Source organism: Mixophyes fleayi, chromosome 11, assembly GCF_038048845.1.
Source record: "Mixophyes fleayi isolate aMixFle1 chromosome 11, aMixFle1.hap1, whole genome shotgun sequence".
In the NCBI taxonomy this organism is placed as follows: domain Eukaryota; kingdom Metazoa; phylum Chordata; class Amphibia; order Anura; family Limnodynastidae; genus Mixophyes; species Mixophyes fleayi.
Genome location: NC_134412.1, coordinates 39,217,708 through 39,235,488, shown reverse-complemented (window position 1 = coordinate 39,235,488; position 17,781 = coordinate 39,217,708). Strand labels below are relative to the sequence as shown.

General features: G+C 38.6%; 1 protein-coding gene across 1 annotated transcript; it reads right to left on the bottom strand.

Annotated features, from left to right (window-relative positions):
• Positions 1 to 4,178: 4,178 nt before the first annotated feature.
• LOC142107905 (uncharacterized) lies at positions 4,179 to 17,559 on the bottom strand. Its single transcript, XM_075191559.1, has 2 exons — positions 17,361 to 17,559; positions 4,179 to 9,075 (listed from the first exon to the last, which is right to left on the bottom strand). The coding sequence occupies exon 2, from the start codon at positions 9,035 to 9,037 to the stop codon at positions 6,887 to 6,889; it is 2,151 nt and encodes a 716-aa protein (XP_075047660.1). The 5' UTR covers positions 9,038 to 9,075; positions 17,361 to 17,559; the 3' UTR covers positions 4,179 to 6,886.
• Between the last annotated feature and the right edge of the window lie 222 nt (positions 17,560 to 17,781).

The window sequence follows — 17,781 nt, the reverse complement described above, 5'->3', positions numbered from 1 at the left end:
AATACCCTATATACTCGAGTATAAGTCGACCCGAATATAAGCAAAGGCACCTAATTTTACCACAAAAAACTGGGAAAACTTATTGACTCGAGTATAAGCCTAGGGTGGGAAATGCAGCAGCTACTGGTAAATTTCTTTAATAAAAAAAACTTGTCTGCTGATCCACCTCCACTGTGTTTGCAGGAGAGACTGACACTAACATCAAATAACACTAACACTTTTTAAGACACTGTGGTACACTATTCAGAAGAGCATACAACTCCAAAACTTCAGGACAAGTCAGGCAGAGTAAACAAATACTTAGAATATCAATTTATAGGAAATAAAACTGTAACCTTCATGATCTGCACTTGTACAGAAATGTTCTAGAGCTCCATACAAGGCTGCTTATAAACAAAAGGACTTCAGTACTAGTGAACAAAATGCAGATGCTGCTTAAAAATTCATACCAATGATGCTGGCTGACATGAAGAAGCCATGTGGGGAAGCGTATGTGCCTTATGTCGCAGGTCCCCATGAAAACATGTTGCTATTATCAGCGGTTTAAGGATGTCCAGGAAATAGGTAGATGTAGCTATACATTTCATTATCTACTCAGCGTTTTCAAATGTGAGCAGGAATTAGTTCGAGTTATACAAACTGCATGAGAGAGAGATCTTTTACTAACCTCTGCAGTGGAACGCATGTGCGTTCCACAGACAGGAAGTTCGGCACTTGCATTGCAAGTGCCGAGCTTCCTGTCTGTGGAACGCACGTGCGTTCCACTGCGGCACTAACGGCAAGCACCAAACTCTTCTCCGTTAATATTTTCCTTCACTTTCTCTTCAGCCCTTAAGCGGGCTGAAGCTATGGAGGCAGGCACCACCCTCCTTACGGCCCTGCATTGTGGGCTTAAAGCATCACTCGAGTATAAGCCGAGGGGGGGCTTTTTCAGCACAAAAATTGTGCTGAAAAACTCGGCTTATACTCGAGTATATACGGTAGGTGCATATTTGTACTAATGAAACCCCTTTATGGAAAGGCAAAAGATACAAATGGAATACCAATCTTGTTAAGAGACAAGTAGCTATTCAGAAAGGTAATTGATATACTCCTTCCCCCCCAAAAATGTATTTGATATGTTGTCTAATTTCCTAAAGGCTATGCCTTCTCCACCATGTGTGTTTCTGCAACCTTTACAATGTACTTTGCTATATTAAAATGGCAACAGCTTAGGAGTTACCAGCAGTTTAAGGAAGTCAAACCATACAAATAAGATACCATTCTTATTGGGAGACCTGCAAGTATTTAGGAAGAATGGACAGGGAAGGACTGACTTTTTTTTTTTTTTTTTTTTTAAGTAAATAAATGAAAAATGCATCATTTCCTGCTATTATGCTACCTTTCAGAAACTACTGTGTGTTCTGAACTTGGGTTATAAAAAATGGTATGATTTGTGCAGATACTGCTCAGAAAAAAAATGACATATTGAAAATCAGAATGTGAGGCTCATCACAGGGGTAAAAAAAAAATAAAAAAAAAAATAAAAAAAAATACCCCAGCAATGAATGGGTTAAAATAGTAATTGTGCATTATTTTCTGAATTTCACAAAATGAACAAAAATAAAAGTGAATGTCACATATGCAAAAGTTTGGACACCCACTTTATACTTCTCACCACCCCTTTTGGGCAAATCACTCTTGCTAGCAATTGTTTTCCAGCACATCCCACAGATACTCGATTAGATTGAGATCTGGGGAACTTGGAGGCCAAGTCAACACCTTGAGCTCTTTGTCATGTTCCTCAAACCATTCCTGTACAATTTTTGAAGTTGGGCAGAGCACATTATCCTGCTAAAGGAGGCCACTGCCAGCAGGGTATATTGTTGCCATGAAGGGTGTACTTTGTTTGCAACAATGTTTCAGTGAGTGGTACGTGTCACAGCCACATTAATTTCAAGGTTTCCAAGCAGAAATTTGCCCAGAGCATCAGTCTTCACCGCCTTGCAGCATTCTTCCCATAGTGCATCCTGATACCATCTCTTCCCCTGACGCACCTGATTGTCCACATTATGTAGAAGAAAACGTGATTCATCAAGTCAGGCCCCTTTCTACCATTGCTCCCATGGTCCAGTTCTGGGGCATTCACTTGCCCACTGTAGGTACTTCCCGCAGTGGGCAGGGTTCAGCATGAGCACTCTGACCAGTCTGCACCTACACAGCCACATATACAGTAAGCTGCGTTAGTGTGTCTTCTCACACCTTTCTACCATAGCCAGCACTAACTTTTTCAGCAATTTTTGCTACAGTAGCTCTTCTGTGGGATTCCACCAGACGGGCTTAACTAAACTCCCCACGCGCCTCAATGAGCCTTTGGCGCCCATGACCCCATCACTGGCTGTCCTTCCTTGGACCACTTTTGGAGGTACTAACCCTTGTATACCAGGAACACCCCACAAGACCTGCTGTTTTGAAGATGCTCAGTTGTCTAGCAATCACAATTTCTCCCTAGTCAAATTCGCTGAGATCTTTACATCTGCCCATTTTTCCTGTTTCCAACACATCAACTTCAAGAACGGCTTGTTCACTTCCTGCTTAATAGAGCTACCCCTTGCCCTGTGAAATCACCCCCCCCCCTCTTCCTGCCCAGAGTTAATTGGCACCGCTCCTCAGTGACTGTGGGAAAAGTCACTGTATTCATATAATAGATATGATGGATGTCAACAAAGTACAATTATTGGATGCAGTTCCCAAATTGATGTGGTAGGAAAGGAAGAACTTAAGCAATTTTTTAATTACATATTAATAAATAATGTAAGGTAATCTATATTTTTTTATTGTATACATTTTGTATTTTGACAAAATATGATTGATTTCCTTTTCTAGGTCACCGTTCTATGGGAGTTTGTTTTTCTAGCACTTGTTCTCTGTATTTTTGCAAACAGTCCCTTAACCTCTTGGAAGAACTTGGGCTATTTATGTAATGGACATCAATGACATTATAAGCAATTTTTATTGTCATAGCATTGGTGTTCTAAATCGCTTCCAAGTTTCTTTTAGGTTCACATGCAGCTAACACATATTACAAACTATTGTTATGATAAAGATCAACAAACTTTTTCTTAGTCCCTTTGACGTCTACCTGCATTGTTTTGGTGGACTACCATTATATGCAACAGGTTTTCAATTTGATTTAGCATATTGGTATTTTGTTTTTGTTTTGTTTTTTTGCTTACGGCTTGTCTGTAATACAATAACACTTCCATGCCATGATAACTTGTTGCTTCCTGATCATCTTTATACATGAAGCACCCCTTTCTCAAGCAGCCTTTTTAAATTGCTTTCTTTTGCTGGTGCTTTCAGAGAATTCTGGAGAGAGCATAGGTTTGCGAGCACTTTGATTGTGGGTGAATATATTATCTTCTTTTCATCACCAAACAATTATTAATTATTTTAGGTTTTTGCTTTTCTGGATACCTGGTTTCTAGCAGGACATAATATATCACACATAAATGAAAAAGAATCTAGACAATATGGTCAGTTTTACGTTCACATTCAATACATGGCTATTAAAGCAGTATTGTATAATAAGCAAAAGATCAAAACAGAATCAGTGGGGCTTTTAAATGAGATTGCAGATGAGAGTTTGTCAACTCACATTACAAAAGTTATTTTACAGTGACTTAAATAAAACAATTACATTTCCATAGAGCACAATATGGTCTCTCTTGTTATCTGGATACAAGCAGCGAAGCATGTTTCAGCATTTACAATATCCTGTAAGTGGTATCTGCATGAACATTTAAGTTTAACATCAACACTTCAGTGTTCATTAGGACAACTTCGTATTATAACGTATAATTAACCCCTAATATTAAGGATATAAATCTCTTCTGTGACTCAGAAGGCATTGGGTCTGCGTGCTTGAGTCTTTATACGGTAATAGTAAGGGCACTTCACTCAATGTATCACTGACCACTTGCCCCATGTGTGACAGCACTACAGTTATTACCAAATGAACACAAATTCTAAAAAGTAGTCCTTACTGACCAATAGTATTGGTTGACCAGTTTTGCACTATTTTTTTTTTTTTTTTAAAGAAATGTAAATAGTGGTATACACTTGTCAACAAATGATCTTATTTATCCTTGAAGGTGCCCAGAAGTGACACTAAAACATCCACGTAGTGCAAAGAAAACTCAACATTGATACAACTCTTCTTTATAGAAGCATCCATGACAGATATTTTTTTTAAATGCACTAAATTGAGAACAGACCACATATGCTCCTTTCTATTGGGCTTCTGGCAAAACAATGAATATTGGAAATAAATACAAACTTGTACAAAATTCTCCCAATTTAGGGACTAGCAATTTTGCAGAACCTCAAAAGTAATTTTATGGATGTCGAGATGCACTATGGCAAGGAACACAACATTGTACTTAATAGTCAGCATATAATTGGTCAAATATTTTACATCTCAAACAAATACATTATGCAATGCTACTTCCTCATACAATCAGGTTAAACATAGGCTAAAACTATCATTAGAGTCATTATCAAGATGACAACATAATGAAGTACACACATTTTAATGTACTTTTGTATAGAATATCATCTGTACCCTCTCCCCCAGACAAGACTGTAATCTGACTCCTCACCCTCCAGTGTTCATTGACCTGGAGCCATTAGAATTGGTTCCTGGACTTCAGGATTCCCCAGCACATTACTGTAACAATGTGCCATTGCTGGAATGAGGGCAGTACTCTTACAGGGAAATTCTGCTCATGATCTCAGTTGCAGACAAATAAAGAAGTGCATAAAGCATATTCTAAAACTGTAGGTTGGAGTTACAGCCATTACAACAGGTAGACCTCTCTGAACAGTGTTCAGAGAGACAGCAGCACAGAAGGGTAAGAGTATCTCAATTGCCAGGTGACTGGAATTATCCAGCCTTAAAATAGTGTTTGAAACAATGTTTGTTTTACAAAATACAATTCTTAGCATATTTGAAAATAATTAATAGAAGGAGTAGTTATTGTTTACTAGTACATTTCAATAAGTTAGACAAATCAAGAAGTTTGGCAATGCAGCATGAGTACATGTTCAATGAGTCCAGGGTAGCTTATTTACTAAAATGAATAAAAACATAAAAATGTGCTTCTTAGCATTTGATACATTGTTTAGACTGCATCATCAAGAATGGCATTGTAAACACTACTGCTAAAATGCACAAATGAATCGAGAAAATGACATAATCAACGGTCACAGGTTGTTATAAGTTCTCCTTATGGCAGAGAGAGGCACTTACAATTGCAATGACATCAAACCTGGTAACCAAAAGCCATCAATATGGCAATGCCAATGAATAAAGGAATAGCTTAGCTTTCTGAAAGATGGAGAAAGAGTATTTTTGAAATGCCCGTCATCACCCTGGCAGTGCTAAAAACAGTTAAACAACTAAAATAAAGATATTAAAAAGTTAATTCCAATGTAATCATTAAATCCTATTACAAATGAAAGATCACAAAAGTAAACCACAATGTTTATTTTCCTTTAAAATGGGCATATAATGGTGTGCAAAATAAACACTTCCCCCAAGCCTTTTCTGCACATTCCCATTTATACAGGTCTGCATGCCAGGATTTTAATGGCTACATCTGAAATGTGTCAAACTGCTAAAGGAACAAACATGAAAAGTATTCATAGTTTAATAGCAAAAGCACCAACATTACTGTAGTGCAAAATATTGCTTACCCCAAATAGTGTGTACACTGTCAAGATAGGTAATACAATGTGTTATTTATGAACAAACTATTTTCTTCCTGCAATGCCAGCTTCAAAAATATATTTTAAGAATTGCATATACTAAAATACCTATGAGTACGGTACAGAAACCTACATAATACATGGTATAGTTGAACACTACAAACTGTGCCACATTGACCGCTGTACTTGTGTGGACTTTTTTTTTTCATAATTTTAAACCTGATCAAATCTGTTGCTCTCCGCAGAGTGACGTCAAAAATTAAGACAAATGCAAATTTGTGGTTTAATAGCATTTTAGATCCGCTCTCCCCACCCCCAATTTCTAATCCTTCCTCCATCTCTCAAACCCTTAGTGCTTCTCCCAAAATTAGAACCTAGGGACAGGGGAAGTGTTAGAAAAGATAGTGACAGAGCTATGTCCTATCCGAAACTTTGTGTGCTAAAAACAAAAATGTAACAAAAAAACCAAAAAAACAAACAAACACATACATGTACATTCTTGTAACATTTCAGAGACGGCATACTGTTAACGTAGCTGTGCTAGGCAAAAATTTGCCTTTGAAGAAAAGAGGGAAATACTGAGTGGGCAGGTATACCCCCCACCTTTCAAATTGTGAAATATCATTATTCAACCTCCAAATTAAAACATACTTATTAGTTCTTTCTATCTACTAAATTTCATTAGTAACTAATTTCTTTGACAATTGATCTTTTAAGTTATAGGTTTGGTCTATATGCATGCATACTTTATGCTAAAATTGTCTTATTAATTTTATTTACAAGAAAAAACAAAAAAAACCCAAACTGGGTTACCTGTAAAAAGGGCAGATCTGACCAACAAAAACAAATGTGCGCAATTTGTTTATGCTTACCCAACAATGACAGATTATTATCCCATGTTTCGCATATCAGATATTGAATCCGTCAAACTGAGCATTTGTTTAGAAAATAATTTGTGTGACACCTTGGCTAAAGTTTAATAGTTTGACAGTAACACTGATGCAATGTAAGTTTAGTGTAGGTTTAAAGCTATTTCTTGTAAGAAAAATCAACTAAAATTACTAAAAATAGTTCATAATAAAGTTTTCTAAATGATACATCATTGTGGATTTGTCAGTAAGCATCTAAATAGAGTGGCTCACTCCTGAATGTGGTGAACAGCTTTCAAATGTCGCTTAACCCTGCGCTTCTCCTGAAAGCTCTTTCCACATAGCGGGCAGTTATGAGGACGCTCTCCCGTGTGTACTCTCTTATGTTTAGAGAAGTTAGAAGAATTATTAAACCTTTTATAACACACATCACACTGAAAGGGTTTTTCACCGGTATGAATTCGTTGATGACTAGAGAGAGCCGATGACTGTGTAAATCCTTTGCCACAAACTTGGCACACAAATGGCCTTTCACCCGTGTGTACCCGCAAATGCTCCTTTAGGTCAGTAGCCCTTTTAAAACGCTTAGAACATACAAAACAAATATAGGGTTTAACTTCCATTTCCAAAAACTGTGAATCATCTTGGTCATCAGAGTTATCCATGTGGGAGTCCCAACATTCCATGGTCCTTTCCAATAGTATGTCTTCTGGTTCTGTCAAGTCCGTAACATTGCAAATTTCATCAGCTTTTATCTTTACTTGACCGTTTTCAGCATCATGTTGTAACAATTGTTCAGCAGGGCTTATAACCTTATCTGCAGAATGGAGATATTTCAATTTTACTTCCATTGCAGTCTTAGGATCTTGAACCTGGCATTGAAATGAACATTTTGCATGATTGACAGAGTCATCATCCTCATACTCCTCCTCTTCCTCATCAGTAGAATCATCAGATATTTCCACATATATTTCATGTTCACCTTTTGTATAACCACCGTTCATGATTTCAGCTTCAGAAGTGGCGATGTTATATTCATATGCAGGAGACCTTGACAACTTTGGCTTAATGCAATTCTCTAAATCATCTTTAAACGTATGTCCTTTAGTTTCAACATTTGAGATAGAACACTCAGAAGCTTTTAGCACAGCATTCCGATACAGCACCACTGGCTTCGTCTTGATCTCTGTTATGTCAGAATATTTTTTCTCTTTCATATTATCTGTGGTCATTCCCGCACATGGAGGTTGCAAACCACCTACACTCAAATTATCTCCATTTCCTTCAGCGATTTGCTTTTCCAATATAAATTTGCAATCTTCATCATTTACTCTCAAAATAGGCAATGTTTTAGGACAGTTTCTGCTCATATTATTATTATTATTATAAAAGAGCGAACCAATGCCCTTTGAAAGCCCCATGCCATTTTTACTTCGAAGTGGTTGTTTTATGTCAGAAAACCCATCATCCATTTCAACTTTTGTAAGTATATCCTGCACTGAATGCGTACGTTGGTGCTTCTTAAAATTGGAAGAATTGTTAAAGGTTTTGCCACAGACATTGCAGTGAAATGGCCTCTCTCCAGTGTGAATACGCATGTGCCCAGTCAACACTGAAGACTGAGTAAAACACTTCTGACATATCCTACAACGGTATGGTCGCTCCCCCGTGTGGACACGCTCATGGTCTTTCAAATCTGAAGTACGCTTAAAGGCTTTTTCACAATATGAACAACCATATGGCTTTTCAGACAGGAATGGACCTCTCCCTTCTGCTTGATTGGCTAGATCTTGAGTCTGTCCATGAAGACGCCTATGTTTTATAAAGTTAGATGCATCTTTAAAGAGTCTTCCACATACTTCACACTTATACGGTTTTTCCTCTGTATGAGTACGTTTATGGGTTAATAAAGAGGACGACTGCGTGAAGGCTTTGGCACATAATTCACATTTATAAGGACGTTCACCTGTGTGTACATTATAATGGTCCTTCAAATTGGAAGTGCTCTGAAACTGCCGGCCGCAAAGCTGGCACTCAAAGCGATTGAGAGCATTATGGATTTGCTCATGAAACATAAGTTCCGAGACATACTGAAATTTTTCAGAACAGATTCCACACTCAAGTTCCATCCTAGACACAGGTTCCTCCTTGTAGCATTCTATGTCATCAATCTCCTCTTTTACTGTTAAAATTGGATGGGCTGGAACTTCTAACTTTTGCAAGTTTCCTACCTTCATGGCCATTCCATCATGAAGGCTTTGTACGGAAGTACTCACGACCATCTGACAACTAGAACTATAAAGTAATGGCTTTGTGCAACCTTCAGTGTTTTTATGGCATGGCTTCAAATTATCACCACCTTCTTCATTCTCTATGCTGCTGAGCATTGCAAGTTGAGCATCCGGGAGATTTTTTGTCATGCTCAAGTTTTTAGCTGCTCCTGTTTACATCAAAATACCTAAAAGAATAAAAAAAAGAAAATCAATGAGCATTAATGTAAAACAGCAAATCTAATGGGTTCATTAAATATGTATTTTGTTTGTTTTTTTAGTATTATGTGATAAACAAACGTAAACCAAACAGGCACCCTCACAGTTCAAAAAAAAAGGGGACATATATATATACACACACGAGGATACCAAACGTGTACTTTAAGGTTTATCACAGCTATAGTGCCCAAGTTTTATATGTGTATATTTTAATGCACCTTACATGCATATGGTATGGCACCATTATACCACTAGTACTTGACTGTTTATTTTTTTTCTCTCTCTCTGAGAAATCCCAGAGGAGAGGTGAAGTGAGTTATGGTATGCAATTATGCTGCAGGGCCAAGGTGCCGATCATATCATGGAGGCGCAACCCCCCTATCCCCCACTTTACTAGGAAATGGGTAGGGATGCAGGAGAATGGTCTGTGGGAATTCAGGAGCCTTCCAAACATTCTGTGAGAGTCTGCAAGTATGTGTAAAATGCTATTAAATCTAGGCAAGACCAGATTTAATTTTTAGCGGCAGTGGAGGTGCAACCTTAACCCCCACTGTTATTGGAGCACAAACCACACATTCCAGGTGATGTCATCACTCAACAAGTTAACCAGCAGACTCTGCTGCTGAGAGTTGGAGGGCTTCACACATCTTTGCTTATTTGTGAATGCAGATTACAATCATTAACTGCTCAAAGGTCCTTTGAAAGGACTGAAACAGAGCAATTCAGTTCCTGCTACTACATGAGACCCTTGGGCTATCAATGACAGCTCACACAGCCACCATTACTTACTGCAGTAAGTATGTCAGGTTAGAGATAGAGTGGGGCATATTCAATTGCCCGTGTTACTGTCAAAAGTAATACAGCTTGCGCACTATTACCGTTATTGTGTGCATAATTACCTTTATTACGGTACCTTTAACGCCGGCTTTCTGCTCGCAGCTCTGAAATCCCAGTTAGAATTACCTTAATAACAGTAATACTTTTAACGTCACGTTACTCGCAAAGTAACGTGGCTATTTGAATATGCCCCAGTGACTCAAGCAAAATTGGGCATATACCCTTTTATTAATACATTAATTTGTATTGCTCATGCCACAAAAAAACAAAACAAAAACACATACACCAATGTCCACATGCAGATCTGACACCTGGAGAAGTGGAACGGGGAGGGAAGGGGTGTGCCAGCACTGTTAAGAGTATATTAAGGGTTTGTTCGTTTAACTGCAAACTGACTGAGGCAGACCTGAACGGAAATACAGATATGCCTGTTGTCAGTAACCATATCACTTGCGGATGCCCGAGAGCTGGTTCAAATATATACTAGTGAGAGCAATCGTCAGCACCAACTAGCCACTCCTGATTGGCCAAATGAGTATCCACCTCTGAAGCTTTCTTCGATGCGCGTGTCTTTATTATAAGATTTTGTGGGCGTACTTTAGAATGAATGTTTTGCTACTTTCATTAGTACATAAATAGAAAGATTATACCTGGTAATTTAAAAGCTTTTTTGAAATTTAAAAACCAATGAAATCGCAAATGCATTTTTCGCTATCAAAACAAATTTTGGGTAGGGAAAGAAAGAAAAAAAAAGTGCTTATGAACTGGTTGGGTGTAAGTACACTTGACTTAAACCTAGTTACTGGTACAGAACTAGATGCATTTTCAGAATATGTGTAAAAATACGCTATTTTTATGGGCTTTTTAGCATTTTGTTTTTTTAAGCATTTGGGTCCAACTCTGCATCTTGCCCCAAAGCTGCCAGCCCAACTTAAATTGTACAGTGACCAATCAGAAGCAGGTTAATAAACGGATTTGTTAGGAGAACATATACCAAATTGTGTGTAGTCGGCGTTAGAAAACGTTGATTGATCCTACCACTTGACCATAGCCAGGATACATTTACAATTAGAGAACAAAATTGAACAGATCTAGCTTTTCTACGCACAGATAAGTGGCTTAATCCCATGAAGCTTCTCAGCAAATCAGCAAGATAACCTCACACCCCATTAGATTTACTTAAGACTTGCTATGTGGCCCACCTGCAGTATTTAATACCACAGCAACTTGGAATTCATAATATTGCATAAAAAAGTCTATACACATTATCAATTTGAGTGTGTGCAAATGATATTAAGTCAAACCTCTCCTTTGCAGGAGATAACCACTTACATTGATGTGCAGTACAAATTGACAGGTCCTCGTTAAGGGAGTAAATCAGGCTAGAAGTTACAATATTGCGAAACCATGTTGCGGACAGATGCTACTAAACCTCAACAGATGTTCATATGTGCAATTCATAATGTGAATAAGGTTTAGTGCAAACCTGGGCAACCTGTGGCTCTCTGGGCGTTGTGAAACTACAAGCCCCAGCATGTTCTGCCATCAGATAGCCAGCCATTAGCTGGCAAGGCATGCTGGGACACGCTGGCCAACCTGGAGAGCCACAAGTTGGCCAGGCCTGGTCTAGTGCCTTGGATATTGCCAGAAACAAGATTGACAAGAGTATGAAATGTAGACATTTCATTGTGAATAATTATGGTCGGCGCTGATGTTTGTAACAGCTTCTCATGGCTTTGTGGGGAAAAAGCCAAAGAAAAACTTTATGCTGCAAATGTGACTTTAAGAAAAAAAACAAAAAAACATAATGAAAACTTAGCTGCATCACCACCAAATTATTAAATATTACTCACCTGTTCCTTCCCTCCCCAGAGCTCTTGGGGCTGCACTATGCATTTCTCCTGTGACTCCCCTTTTTGTAATTATAGAACTATCAAAACCTGCAATTGTGGCACAAACAGCCCCTTCCACTTCTTGGAGCTGCGAGACAAACTATAAATCCCTGGTAAAAACAGCTACATAAAGCTGCCCCCAGGAAGATAAAGAGCAGGCAAGTTATATTTAACAATAAGATGGCAATTCAGCTTTAAATCACAAACTGGTGGTTACCCAAGGCAGACGCAAATATACATTACCTTTAAAGCTATAGCTTAGTAATAGGAGAAATAATGAGAATCTGTTTGAGAGACATCAACCACTTAAGATCATATATCCTTTTTTAGATTGTAAAGCACCATTAAACCAAAATTACAAGTTGAACCAAGACACCGTACAGTGTTCCTTCAATCAGCTTAAAGGCGGTTTCCTACGTACATGTACTGGTTTTTGAAAATGTGTTGTACTTTTGTATTGGAATGTATTGATTTCTGAGGCTTTATGCCGTGTAGGAGGAAATCTGTTTTTGTAACTTCTGAAGCCAGGCTAATAATGTTAATTAAGTTTTTTCATCTCAGGAATGACAAACATATATTTAGTATGAATGTCTAGCAGGAGGTCGTTACCTTTCGTTCCTGTGTAGTTTTCCATCCTGTATCCTAGAACCTGTCTGAATAATGCAACCTAGCAAGTAATTTAGGAAGTCACAGATTGATGTGAATTTTGGCAAGTTAAATTGTGATAAATGCAATATTAGATACGGATAGTAAACATTCAATATAATATCTCAGAAGTGTGGTGCAGCTTGGAAAGGGGGGTGGGTTACCCCTGCCAACATGTCTCAGAATCTGTATAAAGAGCCCTTTTTGACCATGTTATGGTATTATTCCATCTGTACATCTGGATGTTCACTAGTACTTCAAGCTAGAATGGAAAATTTCTTGTCAGGACTCTTAAGCAATAAAACATTACTGCATGAAGATACTGACTAAGACTATTACCTGCTGTATTCTGTGACCAACACTGACAGTGAAGTGAGAGAAAACCCCAGATAAACTGCAGGAAGAACTCTCTCCATTCCTTCCTTCCCCTGCAGATTGGGTGGCGAAATAAGCCATCCAGTCACAGTTGGTCTCCCCTTTGCTGTCATAAACAGCCTCCACTCTACTGGAAAGGCTTTCACTAGATTTTGGAACGTGGCTGCGGGGATTAGCATCCATTCAGCTACAAAAGCATTAGTAAGGTTGGGCATTCAATCCTGGCTCAAAGTCGGCATTCTAATTCATCCCAAAGGTGTTTGATGGGGTTGAGGTCAGGGCTCTGTGCAGACCCTATAAGTTCTTCCATAAAAAAACTGGGGAAAACCATTTTGATGGACCTCGCTTTATGTATGCGGTCAGTGTCATGCACAAATAGGAAAGGGTTTTCCCAAAACTGTTGCCACAAAGTTGGAAGCACACAATTCTCTAAATTGCCACTGTATGCTGCAGCACTAACGTTTTCCTTCAACGGAATGAAGGGGCCCAGGCCAAACCATGAAAAATAGCCCCAGACCACTATTTCTCCTCCAAACGTTACAGCTGGCAGTACGCATTCGGGTAGGAAGCATTGTCATGGCATCCACCAAACCTAGATTCATTTGTTAGACTGCTCGATGGCGACACATGGTAAATCACTCCAGAGAACGCATTTCCACACCAACAAAGTCCTATGGCAGTGTGCCTTACACCATTAAAGTCAACATTTGGCATTGTGATCTGAGGCTTGTCTGTGGCTGCTCTGACATGGAAACCCAATCCATGAAGCAACCAACAAACGGTTCTTGTGCTTAAGTTGCTTCCAGAGGCAGCTTGGAACTCTGCAGCTAGTGTTGCATTCAAGGACAGGCTATTTTTATGAGCTCATCAGTCCCGTTCTATGGACTCGTGTGTCCTACCGCTTTGTGGCTGTGCTTTTGCTGCTCCTAGACATTTGAACTTCACAATAACATAACTTAAAGTTGTCCAAGGTAGAAATTTCACAAACTGACTTGGACAGGAGGCATCTTATGACACGGCCACTAAGCTCTTCAATATGACCCATTCTGCTTTAAAAGTTTGACTATGGATACAGTATGGCTATATGCTTTGGGGGGCCTGAAATGACCAAACACTAATCAGAAGAGGTGACCACATACCTTCGGCCATGTAGTGCATTTTTGCTGTTGGAATGATTATCTTGTATTGATGCATTTATACACACATATGCATACATACTCACAATTAAAAAAAAAAACAAAAAAAACTTTAAAAATAAAAACTGCGCTTCACATTCCTGGTGTACAACCCCCCAAATTTCTGCTTAAAAAGAAGCTGTTGTGAAACTATTTAAAATTCTATTAGTAAATGAGTGATGAACCGGATACCAGTGGCGATTTGCTCTATCCACTTTATATCAGTTATATACCACTGCAGAGTACATAAGTGAAAACGAGGGATGGTACTTACATTTTTTTCCCCATTGTGTACAAGTTCAGTTTTGTTTATATTTAAAGAAATTCATCAATTTGTGCGTGTTGGTTTGAGAAATTTAGTAATTTTATTTTTTACTTTCTTTTTGGTAGCTTCACTTAGACAGCAGTTTGAAGAAGCAATATCATATACTTATTTTAAACCACAAGTTTTGTACCTATGACATTCCTCCAGAGGGACCTCCTATAACTTCAAGGTCCCTATGTAAAATCAATCTTCAGGGGAGATTTTAATATAGCTGCTATGACTGTAACTACTAAAACAAACAAAAACAAAAAAGGAAACAGTTTCACAATGTAAGCACCGATTTCTCCTTCAGCACAGGAGAGGGTAACCTGAAAGGGTCGTGCCTACGAAGAAAATTGGTGTCCCCAAGTATCTCTGCCCACTATACAATGTATTACATTGCAGCCTTGGTAACAGCATTGCACTGAACAAACAAAATGGATAATAGCATCTTGAATCACAAAAGAAATGAAAAATAAAGAAATGCTGGTTTGCATCGCCTGATAGAAGTGGATGCGTCTGTGGCTACAGGTTCCACCAATAGTGTCATTCTACAGACAGCATTGGCAGTGGATCAAATGATGTAAATGCCATAATTACATCTAATAATAAATGGACACACCAAAGGGGCGCAGCAATTTACAAATACCCTGCATCACTTCCCTTTGGCTGGGGTGAAAATTCCACTCAATTCTGGATGTGGCAACATATAGATGCTTTTTTTTTTCCTTGTGCAGTTTATCAAGCATAGAACAGGTAGAACTCATTTAAATAGGAAGGTCATGTTGTATCAAAATGGTCAGTCTTTGTGCCACGGCAAGAGCAGTGCTTGGGCACCAAATCCTTCCTTAACATTGCTAGTATGCAACGTCTTGTGAAGTGCACAGAAAGCTATACTGGAACAGCTTGTGCTCAATTTCATAGTTTATGCAAGCCAGGGTTTATAATCTATTTATAATCCCAGGTTCATAATGGAGGAAGCTTAAGGTGGCATGAAAACTTTTTTAAAACAAATTATCAGACAATGCTCAGAAAGAGCACAACTGAAGAACTAGAGTCTTCACATTTCTTTGGATACAAACCCCCCAAAGAGTGGTGAAAATTATATAATGGGCCTAGCAACTGGACCACATACCATCAGGTTACATATTCTGCATCATTTGGTCAGGGAGTTAGTTGTAAGTAAAATACAGCATTAGTAGCAAATCAATGAATTGTTAAGTCAAATATAAATTAAATTGTTATTAGACAATCTAAGAAATTTGTCAAAGAAAGGTTAGTGAGGCAAAGTAGTTTGCTAGTCTTATTTATAGGGGACACTGCAGGATATATGGAACGTAGAAGACTGATTAAGTTAAAGTAGGTAAGGTTATGATAAAATAAGAGAAGCAGGCCACAATCCAAGTCATACCCTAGCCTAGCGAACAGACCCATGGTGCACACTTCCAGTGTCGATAAAGTTGGTCCTCTTACAGTAATTTATTTAGTAATTTGCCTACATTCTAGAGAGATATATATTTATAACATTATTGCAAAAAATGCTTCATTGCCAATTCATTTAAAAAAAAGTGTCCAATTTATTGACAGGTTCTGTGCTGGCCTGGGTCTTGCCTCTCTCTGGGTCAGAGTCGGTGGTATTCCCTCTTAGAGACCAAATGGACTGCAAACTGAACAGAGATTACCAGAACACTACACTCTTGTTATAGAAATGCTTTCTACGCTTTTCTTAGGAAGCAATTTAAGAAAAGAGATTGTTAAAATATTTTGCTTATACTGAAATAAATGTAGTTTCAATTAAGTATAATTTTTATTTATTTTAAGGTTGGAATTCAATTCAGAACGATATTCCACTGGACATAACCAATTACAGTAAGGAATCTCTGCTCATTTTCCTGCTCACCAAAATCACGCTAAATTTTTCTCACCGTGCAAAAGACACTAGTGCGATTAACATTTATACAAGTAAAATATGTAATCACTACAGCGCTCATGGAATAGCAATAATACAGGTGACATTTCCAAGCCAAACTTAGTAGAAAGATGTAGAAATATATTACGTATAATACATAAATTCTGAATCATGAAAGCAGCTTGCCCAAGGAGGATACAGCTGTTTTCAGATACATACACCCCCCCCACCTTGCCAATTGCACATTACATGCATTTTTATTTTTTTTTAAACACTTGTAAACGTTGTTCCTAGTGCTACCATACCAACTCATTTTTGGGGGCTGATTCAATTAGCCATGTGATGTCATTGTAGCATCAAATATTATGGTTTTAATCACTGACATTGCTATTTTGTGCTAATCACCGTAATTGATATTTTTTGTGCATATAAACACAGCATGTGAGACAACTATGGAACCACACGGCTAATATAACCTGTCCTTACAGCATACAAATGCTAATAAATCTGCATACCAAGTTTTAATAGTGGTAAATGCATCAAATACATCTGTGGTATGAGGGAACCATTTACAGGTTGCAACCCACTTGGTACAAACTCCTGTTTTTCACCATATTTACATTAAAAAAAAATATAATAAAGAAAAATCATATGCATACACACATGTAAACCATTATAGGTTTTGCACTGGTAAAAAAGTATTTTTCTTAAATAGATATTACTGGGCTACTATGGCAGCCTTTCTGCTACCACTCCTGTGACACCAGCCCCTGCCACCAGACCCTGCCATATTGCAAGTCCACTTGAAGTGCCCGAGCCTCAGTAACATCTCACACATAAATATCTTATTTTCTTTACACACAGTCCCAATCACAGTGAATCTCTTAACAATCACACAAAGCTTCACCAACTCCCTCCCCAGCCACACATCACAAGGAGCTGCACAGCCTTAGTTTCCCTGACGGCCTAGGGTCCCGGCTTTACTGCCGCCCATAATCACACCAGCTCATTGTCGTCCCCTTATCCTCCCATACGTAAGGGGTCTTTGTCACGCAACCCCAGCTCATGCCGTTCGTGTAGGGTCTCCAGTCTCCCCACGTTACAAGGATTATTTTACCTTCCGGCGCCGCTCACAACACCAAGGCCGGTGTGTCCTCTCTAGGCCGGTCCGCTCCTGCAAACTTTCAGCCAACTGAAGTAAACCTCGCTTGCAAAAGCTCAGCCATCTTTAGCATCTTCCCATCCCCCATAGAGTTTCATTCCAGCGGCCTTAACATCCCTTTAACTTAGGGTTCTTAAAGGGGATGGCATTGCCTTTGTTATCTGCAGACAGTAACTCCTCCCCACTCGTTCCTTAAAGAGACAGTCGCATTCCTCTTTTCAGCTAAGTGTGCTTTAGGGACTGTACTGTAGACACTTTATTGTGCAGCAACAGATTTTTACTACAAACTGAATATTGTAAGTTGAGTTGTGAAAGGAAGAGGGGTGATTTGACGTGAACACTTGAAAACCTTTAACGTTTACCAACAATAGTAGGT

Coding starts and splice junctions, on each gene's coding strand:
- LOC142107905 (XM_075191559.1), bottom strand. CDS start 9,037: ATGACAAAAAATCTCCCGGATGCTCAACTTGCAATGCTCAGCAGCATA.